The sequence below is a fragment of the Entamoeba invadens genome, assembly GCF_000330505.1.
Source record: "Entamoeba invadens IP1 unplaced genomic scaffold scaff_1105074725955, whole genome shotgun sequence".
Taxonomy (NCBI): Eukaryota; Evosea; order Mastigamoebida; family Endamoebidae; genus Entamoeba; species Entamoeba invadens.
Window position 1 is genome coordinate 283,195 of NW_004191857.1, and position 11,015 is coordinate 294,209.

At 32.8% G+C, this 11,015-nt stretch overlaps 5 protein-coding genes across 5 annotated transcripts; 3 read left to right on the plus strand and 2 right to left on the minus strand.

Annotated features, from left to right (window-relative positions):
• Positions 1 to 347: 347 nt before the first annotated feature.
• On the minus strand, positions 348 to 2,761 carry EIN_114770 (5'->3' exoribonuclease, putative; the record flags this gene model as incomplete). The annotated part of the gene is made up of 2 exons (XM_004185581.1): positions 348 to 2,692; positions 2,758 to 2,761. The coding sequence occupies 2 exons, from the start codon at positions 2,759 to 2,761 to the stop codon at positions 348 to 350; spliced, it is 2,349 nt and encodes a 782-aa protein (XP_004185629.1).
• An 828-nt stretch (positions 2,762 to 3,589) lies between these two features.
• Positions 3,590 to 5,633, plus strand: EIN_114780 (dynamin, putative; the record flags this gene model as incomplete). The annotated part of the gene is made up of 2 exons (XM_004185582.1): positions 3,590 to 5,008; positions 5,052 to 5,633. 2 exons carry the CDS (start codon positions 3,590 to 3,592, stop codon positions 5,631 to 5,633), a joined length of 2,001 nt encoding a protein of 666 aa, XP_004185630.1.
• Positions 5,634 to 5,936: 303 nt separating this feature from the next.
• On the minus strand, positions 5,937 to 7,375 carry EIN_114790 (hypothetical protein; the record flags this gene model as incomplete). The annotated part of the gene is made up of 3 exons (XM_004185583.1): positions 5,937 to 6,738; positions 6,858 to 7,081; positions 7,163 to 7,375. 3 exons carry the CDS (start codon positions 7,373 to 7,375, stop codon positions 5,937 to 5,939), a joined length of 1,239 nt encoding a protein of 412 aa, XP_004185631.1.
• A 345-nt stretch (positions 7,376 to 7,720) lies between these two features.
• On the plus strand, positions 7,721 to 8,527 carry EIN_114800 (hypothetical protein; the record flags this gene model as incomplete). Its single annotated transcript, XM_004185584.1, has 1 exon — positions 7,721 to 8,527. One exon carries the CDS (start codon positions 7,721 to 7,723, stop codon positions 8,525 to 8,527), a length of 807 nt encoding a protein of 268 aa, XP_004185632.1.
• Positions 8,528 to 10,510: 1,983 nt separating this feature from the next.
• On the plus strand, positions 10,511 to 10,910 carry EIN_114810 (hypothetical protein; the record flags this gene model as incomplete). The annotated part of the gene is made up of 1 exon (XM_004185585.1): positions 10,511 to 10,910. A coding segment is annotated over one exon (400 nt), but the record flags the coding sequence as incomplete, so codon positions are not given.
• Between the last annotated feature and the right edge of the window lie 105 nt (positions 10,911 to 11,015).

Here is an 11,015-nt window from a genome sequence, read left to right on the forward strand (position 1 = left end):
TAAAAAAATAAGATTTTAAATTTTGGAACTCTTTAATCCCGAATTTTGGTAAAATTCAGATCTCCGCGTCCCCCACGATTTTATATTGTTTAAAATGTTGTCCCCTTAAAACGGCCGAATTTATATACTACTTCGCCTTTTCGATTTGTCATTGGTTATCATACAAAAAAGTGAGAATCAAAAGATATTAAAAAATATCATAAAATATCAAAAGATTGTCATCACAAGTAAATAATACTAGATTGATATTTAATTATCTCTATATATATTTATAGTAAAGAAAAGTAATTAAAAATAATAGTTTAAGAAATTATAAAAAAATAGTAACTGCATAACAATCAAAAAGTTCAATCGAATTTGTGTTTCCTTTCCAAGTCAAAATGTTCTTGCAAAAAAGGATTGACTAGGGGTCTTTTCTTGGAATCTTTTCTGACTTTCAAAAACATTTCGTAATTCACAGTTGGCTGTGGACCTTCTCTCTTTTTAGGGGTATAGTCCATACTTATCTCTCCACAATAAGACTTTTCGACAAGTTCCATATACTCTTTAGCGTTCCTTTCCGTAGATTTATTTGATTTCTGCATTGGAAGAACAGTCAATTTCTGTCCTTCCAAGTATCTTGGGATGAAGATATGCTTCTCGTCGTATTCTGGGTTCTCAAACCCACACACCACACAGTCGCCAATAACGTCGTTATAAGTAGTTTTCACTGGGAACACTGTCCCTGCTATTTCGTGCATATTGCAACTCAGTGGGAACACTTCGTCCTCATCGAACTTGTCCAGCGAGAATTTCCCTTTGTAAAGTTTATCGAGGTCTTTGAGGTGGTTCAAGTGTTTAATAGGGTCTTTGGTATACGCCTGTCCGATATTCTTAAAGAGTGGGTTGTTCCTATAGAAGTAGATATGAGCCACCCCCGATGCCTTATTACGCTCTTTATCATCTCCGACAAACGCGTCTTCAATGGGTCGCAAGTACTTCAAGAGTTTTGGTCGTTCGATGAATGGGAGTAAGACAACACCCAAGTATTCCACTGCGTATCCATCAAAGTCAATTTGAAATGTTTCGGGATAGAATTCTTTAAGAGGAGAGGTTTCCGAGTTTAAGAGTGCTCGACACGACTTCGGTACACATTTCTTCGAGAATGGGGGTAAGACCGACATCAGTTGTTCGACTGGGGTCGATGGCTCTTCAAAGTCAAAAGTGATATTCCACGTGTAGTCAAAGTACTTTGCCATATCAGTGATAAATGGCGCGTAGTTATGAGGGAAGAACCAACCCCATCCTTTACACCCTTGATAATAGTATTTCAATACCCAAACAAGGCCTTTAACATATTCGTGGACTAATTCCTCGACTTTCTTGGGCTCTTTCACAATATCAATATGAAGTTTAGAATTGTAATATCTCTCCTCATACCCCGGTTTGTCGTACTCTACATCCCCTCCAAATATCATTTCATTAAACTTCAACTTGGACTCAGTAAATTCCTTGGTCAACTTCTCAAACTCTTCCGTTTGTTTATTGGCTTTGGCCTCTGCAATAGCAGATAACTGTTTGCGAAAGACGTGGTTGGAAGAAATAGTTGTCTCCATGCGTTTCTTATTGGCGACATCTATAAGACGCCCAGACTCATTTCTCGACAAAAAGGTAAGGAGGTTCTTGAAAGCAGCCATATCGAGATTCCCCGCGTCTGTGACATACCCATTCTTTAAGAGGAATTCTTTATATAATTCCATTATGAGTGAAATATCTTCGTGATAGATTTCAAGTGAAGGGGAGTGTGGTAAGAAGTCGTTCCCAATAAAGAAACAAAGAAAGATGAAGTCGTCGATAATTCGTTCGAAGTCGTACCCTGGGACCATCCCAAGTAAATAAATAAGCTTTCTAACGTCGAGTATTGAAACGAAGACAAAAGGTTTGTTAATAGGATCCATCGGATTAATTTCATTCTTTTTAGGACAAAAAGCGACCGGATGAGCCCCTCCACAGATGTAACACTTTGTATTCAAAACATCCTCTCGAATCACAAAAAAGTTTCTTTCATGTGTAGCGAGTGTCAACATGATTAAGTCGGCGTCAAGTCCGTAGATACAATGATTTAAATTGGGATTGTAATTTGGTTGATCCTTCTGCTTTCTGATGTATTCCATGATCTTGTGTTCACCTTCCCCAGGCACAGAAGAATCACTGATTATCACTACTAACTTCTTCCAATAGGCAGATGTCGAAATCCGCTCTTTTACATACGCCTTTAAAGTCTCAATTACACGATCCATAAACACGGTTCCCGGTGTTATACAATTCGAATCCATTTCCTTTTTGGACGCAGGAAGTGGCGTTCCTTTGGCTAAAGCATCTGCCGCTTGTTGCGCTTCAAAATCCATCGCAGACTTTTTGTCGCGTGCTGCTTTAAATCTTCTTGCTCTTTGCTGGTTCATTTTAGCGCGTGGAGCTACCCCATCGACAGCCATATATACAAGTTTCCTTGGACGAACGATGTCAATGATATAGTCCAAATACCTCTTCAGCATTATCAGCATGTCATCTATCGTATCTGGGGCTGGACGGTCTTGTGGATGGAAACAGGGGTGGATCAATCCATTCATGTCCAAGTAAAAGTTGTCAATCTCAAACCCATTCAAATTCGGGCTGTCCAAATCGGTATGATCCGTTTTGTCCGATCCCTGGTCTTTTTTTGTTTTACACAAGCGTTTGAATACTTGTTACATATCCATTTAAAAAACTTGGGAACACCCATTTAGAAAGTTGATTTAGTTTTGTTCAGTTATAAAATAGGGTTTATTGTTTGTCTGTACGTTTGTTAAAATGGATGAATTCCAATTATTAGTATATTATTGATTGTTATATTTATACTAGTTTAAATATAATATAAAATAATAATAATTTAACTAATAAATTAGTTTAATTGAAATAATTATAATTATTTAATTATTTGTTGTGGGTAGTTGATTAATAATAAATATTATTATTATCAAATTTATTTGTAAAAAGAGTTATTAATTGGTATTTCTTAGTAAAAAATTTGTTTAAAAAATTTAAAGCAAAAGTAATTATTAAATTTACTAATATAATATTATATATATAATCAAAAAAAAATTAGTTTTATATTATTAAAATTTTTTTATATTTTGTTTAAAAAAATAACAAAAATATTGTAATGGTTTAATTACTATTACTATATAGTTACAAGAAAAATGATGTTTGTAAAAAATAAACAAAAAAAATAATATCAAAAAATATTTAATAGGCGTTCTAATTTTTTAGTTTAATATTGAATTTAAACAATTTAGTATTTATTAATTACATAAATAATAAAATAATAGTTATCATTTGTAATAATTGATTAATAATTTAGAAAAGTCGAAAATAACAACCAAATTATCGATTTTTGTTTACAAAAACATCAAAAAAAATGAGTGACAAATTCAAAAAGAATTGCGTTTCTTTTTCCACATAAACGTTACGACTAAAACCATCAAAAACCAATCATCAAATCATTTCACTTTTCATTTTCAAATCTTGTTGCAATAAAAAGTTCCATCTCCAAAACTCGACCCAAAAACTGATGCAACGACTGATCCCCATCATTAATAGTCTTCAAGACGTTTTCACCGCAGCTGGTCTACCCAACACACTTCCACTTCCTCAAATAGTTGTTGTAGGTTCACAATCTTCTGGTAAATCATCTGTATTAGAACATGTGGTTGGGAAGGACTTTCTTCCCCGAGGTTCTGGCATAGTGACCCGTCGACCTCTTATAGTCCAATGTGTCCGAACAGATGTCCCGAAAGAGTATGGGCTCTTTGAACATCAAGGCGACAAGCAGTACTTTGACTTCAATGCGATTCGAGACGAGATCACTGCGGAGACTCAGAGGACATGTCCGGGGAGAAATGTATCTCCCACTCCAATTCGATTAAGAATAGTGTCGCCGAATGTCGTTGATTTGACTTTAGTTGATTTACCGGGCTTAGTCAAAGTTACAGTAGTTGGGCAGTCCAATGAGATTGTCAAGAATTTACGTGATATGGTGTATCAATATGCTGCTCCCGAGAATGCGCTGATCTTAGCGGTGACTGCTGGGAATGTCGATATAGCCAATTCTGATGCATTGAATGTCGCCAAAGAAGTCGATCCCGATGGGGAGAGAACAATCGGCGTGTTAACTAAATTAGATTTGGAAGATAAAGGAACGAACTCAATGGATGTCTTAATGGGACGAGTGTATCCGTTGAAACTTGGATATATAGGTGTAGTCAATAGGTCACAACAAGACATTAATAATGGAATGGATGTACAAACATCATTAAAGAATGAAAAGAAGTTCTTTGAGGACCATCCCGTCTACTGTTCTATAGCAGACAGAATGGGGACGGAGTATATGGTGAACAGACTCAATTTACTCTTGTTACAACACATCCAAAAGTGTCTGCCTGGGTTGCGACAACAAATCAATGAAGCGTACGAAAAGGCAAGAAATCGATACGACGAAATTAAACCGGACGACGACAACGTCCTCTCCGTCTCGTTACAACAAATCATGAAATTTTCAACTGCGTTTTCAAATGCGCTCAATGGGAATAACACCGATTTTAAAACACACGAATTGGCTGGGGGCGCGAAGATATTTTCAGTGTTTGAGAGTCAGTTCAGTCCAAATATCGATGGACAGAACATATTAGCTGGGATAAGGGACATCGACATCTTAACTGCTATTAAAAACGCGAGTGGGACACGACCATGTTTATATGTCCCGCAAACGGCCTTTGAAAATTTGATAGCAAAACAAGTCAGAAATTTTGAGGGAAGTTGCCACCAATGCGTCGATACGGTTTACTCCGAGTTAAAGAGTATTGTATCAAAAACCGCGAAGGAGAATGTCGAGAAGTATGACCGATTCAGAGAAGCACTGATACAGGCGACGACGGAAGTCATGAACGAGTACATGACACAAACTCATCGAATGGTACAAGACTTGATAGACGTTTGTTATTCATTGAAGAACAAGGAGATGTACTTATATATAGATTGAAGCGGACTACGTGAATACTAGTCACCCCGATTTCGATACTACAAAAGTCTTAAAAGAAGCCGACGAAGCGATGAAAACACCGGAAGACGCTGTGGTGGATTCTTCAAAGCAAGAAGTGTACGTCGAAGTGACCGCACAACCACGACAAGGAGAAGTCAAAAAGCAGAGTCATTTTGCAAACAAATTGTCGAACGCCCCACAACAGAAACAATCTGCAAACCCTAAGCAACAACAACAAACCGTCGCACAAACGTCGTCGATTCGAGTCGACCACACCAATCAAAGAGAAATGAGAGAAATTGGGTTGATCCGAAATCTGTGCAGAGACTATTTGTTGATAGTGAAGAAGAGTATGAAGGATTTGGTACCAAAATCTATCATCCACTTTTTGGTCTTCAAGACTCGAGACTCCGTGCAAAAGGAACTGATCAAGAAACTGTACAATGAAACACTCCTCCAAGATTTGTTGGCAGAAAACCCCGCTCTTGTCAACGAGCGAAAAGTGGTGAAACAGAACCTCGATGCGTTAAAACAGGCATTAGAAATCATCAACAACGTCAGAGATAAGTGTTTCTAAGATTAATTTTGTTCTTTGTGGTGACTTCGTTCATGAACACAAAGTAATAATAAAACTATTATTTTTAGTAAAAATTATTATGAAAAATAGATCAAATAGTTTTCCTTTTCTATTGAATTTATTTTAACTTCTTTGCGTGTTGTGCCATAAGTTGCTGTAGTATTTTGTGTTACTAGTTTTTGTATCATTTAATGTCACAAAATATTGTATCATTTTGTGTCACAAAAGCATAAAAAACAGTCAATAAGCAACACATAAACACCTTAAAGTTGTGCAACGTCGTTCAAGGATGTACTTCACACGTTAATTGTTATTTGAGTCTTGATAAAACGAGCCATCGACTCCACCGGAGAAATTGACTTGTGGGGAGTATGGTGTAGTATTAGTCTGAAAGGTGGGTTGTGGTGTTGAGCTTGAGGGGTATTGGGAACCGACGGAGTTGTTCTGGTTTTGTGTTGGTTGTCCACCTTGTGAATTCTGCCCCACTTGTTGTGTTGTCACATTGTTCACATTTTGCATATTAGTCACCGTGACATTACCACTCGTTTGTCCCATAACTCCCATTTGATTAAACTGGTTATTCCCAACTTGTTGTTCCGTTTGGTATGCGGCGTTTGGTTGAGGGAATTGTTGGAATGGTTGCACCATGTTTTGTTGTGGATCGTTCTGTATAGTAGTGTTAATCGACACTATCATAGACACCAATTCACTCATTAGTGCAGTCTCTTGAGCGTTCAGTGAGCTGATGATTCTCAATAATTGTGGTATTCTCTGGTTCTGTGGTAATTGTTGATATGACGTGATCATCCCAACAAGTGGCATGCTGAGGGGATTCGAGTTCGTTTGTTGTGTTAACTCTCGTAATAGCTGTTGTTGGTATTGCAACGTATTTAAAATTGAGTCGTCGTTCTCTTCTTGTTCAGCAGACCCCTCTTGTGTTTGTTGTGGTTGTTGATGTGTATTATGTTGATTGATTGGTAAAGGAACTGGTGGTGGATTTTGTATTTGAGTTGGTTGAAGAGGTACAGAGGGTATAGGGGGTTGAGTCAAAGGCTTAGCCTTTTGTTCGGGGCGATGAGTTGGAGGGAGACGAGGTGGTTTAGTGCTACGAATTAAAAATGTTATTAAAAATGTTATTAAAATGTTATTAAAAATGTTATTAAAAATGTTATTAAAAATGTTATTAAAATGTTATTAAAAATTGGACTTGATATAAAAACAAACAGATTCTTCTTTTTCCCATCCGCTTTAGAAATCACGCGCAGAGGAAATGAGAACAGATTGCCCAACACTTCGCCAGTCTTTGAAGTAATTTTAAAAAGAACTTTAAATAACATATCTTCGTGTTGACTTGAAAGAACCAGAATTCTGATGTCACAAGTTATAGTATTAGCTGAAGTTATTTGCACTGTATAAGAGATTGGTTTCTGGTTAATATAGTGTACCTCCTGAACATTATTTCTCTGCAACATCAAAGAGTAGTAAAATTTATAGTAAATTTAATTATAAAAAACTATAAAAATACAAACCGTAAGACCTACGTTGTCATATACAAGAGTGCAGTCCACTGTACACCCTTCAAGAACGTGTGTTTCGGAGACAATGACAACTATAAAAGAACTTTGCTTAATTACTACATGAACCTCTTTCGTTCCGCCACTCCCATCTGAACGCTCTTCTTTGGGAAGTTTGTGTTGACACGTGATTAAAAAATCTCCTTGTTTCGACGTTGTGTTTTCCATCAAATTTCGTTTGAAAAGGGAGATCTCAAAAACGAAACCTGTATGAAACTTAAGATTGTATTTAACGAGTAGATATCATTCATTATTCCAATTAATTAACGAGTTTATATTATTTCTATTTTAAAAAATTATAGTGGATATTATAAAATAATTAACGAGCTGTTTAATAATAGAAGAAAAAAGACTCGTTAATTAATTCAATCATATTATTTCTAAATTCGTTAATTAACTTTGTTTTGACAATTTGATTAACAAAAAAACCGAAATTGCTGATTCGAAAAGATCGAAAAAGTGACTAAATTTTTCTCTTTTCTGATAGAACCCCAAAAAACTGAATAAGCAGAGATGGATAGTTTAAACGAGATTTCATACACTCAAACGTCTGAACAAGAACCTAAAGATAAAGATGGTAAAAAGAAAGAAGAAATCACTGAAGACAAATTAACTCCCGAAATGAGAAATAAAATTGTACAATACGTGGAAGCAATTAATAAAGAGAATGAAAATTGTGAACAAAATTCAGACAATGGGAAAGCCATTCCTGGATATGTTGCAGCTATTGTTGTGGACAAAATTGAAAAACAAGAAGAAAAAGATGTTAAGGAAGAACGCCCAGTAACTCCTGTCAATGAAGTGACACCAAAAGAATTAAAAGAAGAAGAAACAAGAGAAGCACAACAGGTCAACCAAACTCAAATAGAAGAACAACATGTGGACAAAACACAACAACCTGTTGTGAAAGAAAGTATCGAAACTTGTCAACCATCACAAATACAATCAGATAAGAAGGAAACTATACAACAAACAACTACTACTAACAATACTACTGTTGAAAAAACTCAACCTCTTATCAAGTCGACTCCAACAAATCCAATCCCTTTGGAAAATAAAGGCAACGAAAAACACTACAAAGACAAGACTTCTCTCTATACACCCAAAGAAAGTGAAACAAAAGCCGGTCAAGTTTTAAAGAATGGATTGCCAACCCTTGAAAAACCACAAGACGAAAATACCGACCGACAGACACAAAAGGCCAAAGGAGACAAGATCAGTCTTAAAACCATATACTTTGCGTTCTTCGTCTCATTCTTTGTTACTTACAACGTTATGAGAGTTATTACACAAATCAGCTCATTAGGGAATAAAAATTGATTTTGGTATAAGTTATTAGTTATATTATAGAATGTTATAATATTAGATTTTAAATATTCTAATCAGAGTGTTTTATAATTGTGAAAAAAAATGTATAGTTAATTCTAGTTTTTAAATTAATATAATAGAACTATTTTTCATTTATAATTTTTTATATTTTTGGATTAATTATTATATACTAAAATATATAGTATTTTTATTAATATATTTTTACCCCGGCACTAAGTGTCGGATATTCATAACAATAGAAAAGATTTTTAAATAAATTGACAAACGCTTAAACAAATACAACAAATCAAGTAATTCAATAAAAGTTTGTATGAATGACTTTTAAAAAATAAGATAACGTCATTGGGATTTAAATTAAAAAAATCATTTTGCACAGTTATTGATATTTTGATTAAGTACTTAATAATGAATGTTGATAAATATACGATATGTTTTGATTCTTATTTTGTAACTAGTGGAACAATGTCATATTTAAAATGTCAAATTCATAATTATTTAATCAAAACGTTTTAAGAGTGTTTATTTTGCAACAAAAAATATGTTTAATCTAATATCATTTTAAATAAAATTTTGTAATATATGTGTAAACGAGAAAAATCTTGATTATAAAGTTTGTAAATAAGAAATGGTTGGTTGATTTGCAAAAAAAAATATTTACGCCCTATGTGGAATTGTGAAATATACTTTTGGTGCACAAACTTACATAACAATTATGATATTATTTGAAGACTTGTGGCAAAAAAATAAAAATTGGAATTTTTTAATTATGATGGTTGTTGTTTGTATCATTATACAAAAAAAACAAATAAAAATGTTTGTTTCAATGTGTGTAATAACACTTTTGTTATTTCAAAAATTGGTGATAATCAAATTCACATATTTGTTTTGTTATTTAACAAAAAAGTTTATATTCAAACGGAAATGTAATTGTTAAACGTAAAATTAGAAAATGTATCAATAAAATAAAAAAAATATGTGAATCAATTATTGTGAAAAACAAAAATTTAATATGAGTACAAAACAACTTTAACACAAAACAATATTATTTTATATTGCAAAATGTTTAATTATAAAAAGTAATTATTGTGTTAAATGTGTTGATTATTATTATCTTTTTTTATTATGATCATTTTTTTAATGACAATTGTTGTAATATTCAAATTTTTGAATATTCTTGTTTTGTTTACAAGTCATCAAAATAACATGTATGATACATATTGATTTGATTATTTTTATTTACTTTATTCAAAATTACATGTTTAAAACACAAAATAAAAACAGAAACATATTATGAAATGATTCTAATTGATTAGTTTGTATATTAAACAGATTACAAAGATTGTTTAATAAGTTAAAAACATATTTAGAAGTATAGTTTGTTGGTATAAAAAACATAATAAATATTGAATAAATCAAACAACAATGAAAACATCATTGATTCTCAATTATGAACATAATGATAAAACATGTTAATAATTATTTTAAAGCATATTTTATAATAAAATATTCTAATTTCACAGAAATTGTGTAATATAAAAAATATTAGTAGTTATGACATATTATGAGTAAATATAATAATTCAAAACCTTTTAAATAAAACTTGAATGAATCAACTATTTATTTTATTGGTTGTTTTTAATAACCAGATAACATACAAATGAAATTAAGGAAAGGTAAATGATTTTTATTTAAATAACATAAAAATAAATTTTTATTAACGAGTTGATCGATTAAATTATTTAATTAATTTAACGAGTAAAATAATGATATCAATTCGATTAATTATAATATCATTTCTAATAAATTTAACGAGTTTTTTAATAATGATAAAAGAAATATAACTCGCCCATTAAAATAATCGTTCAATAAAATCTGGTTGTAAATTATATAAATAATATTTACACGAAACAAATATAGTTCAAAACATTTTAAGATTGCTTTTTTTTGAAACTTTTTCAAACTGAATAAGCAGAGATGGATAGTTTAAATGATCAATCAACCAACAAAGCGTCTGAACAAGAACAGGATATTGAAGATAATCAACAGAAAGAAGAAATGAAAAATGATTCTGAATATTCAAAATTGAAAAATAAAATAGAAGGGTACGTGCAAGCAATTGAGAAAGAGAATGAAAATTGTGAACAAATTTCAGACAATGGGAAAGTCTTTTCTGGATATGTTGCAGCTATTGTTGTGGACAAAATTGAAAAACAAGAAGAAAAAGATGTTAAGGAAGAACGCCCAGTAACTCCTGTCAATGAAGTGACACCAAAAGAATTAAAAGAAGAAGAAACAAGAGAAGCACAACAGGTCAACCAAACTCAAATAGAAGAACAACATGTGGACAAAACACAACAACCTGTTGTGAAAGAAAGTATCGAAACTTGTCAACCATCACAAATACAATCAGATAAGAAGGAAACTATACAACAAACAACTACTACTAACAATACTACTGTGAAAAAACTGATAAGAACCA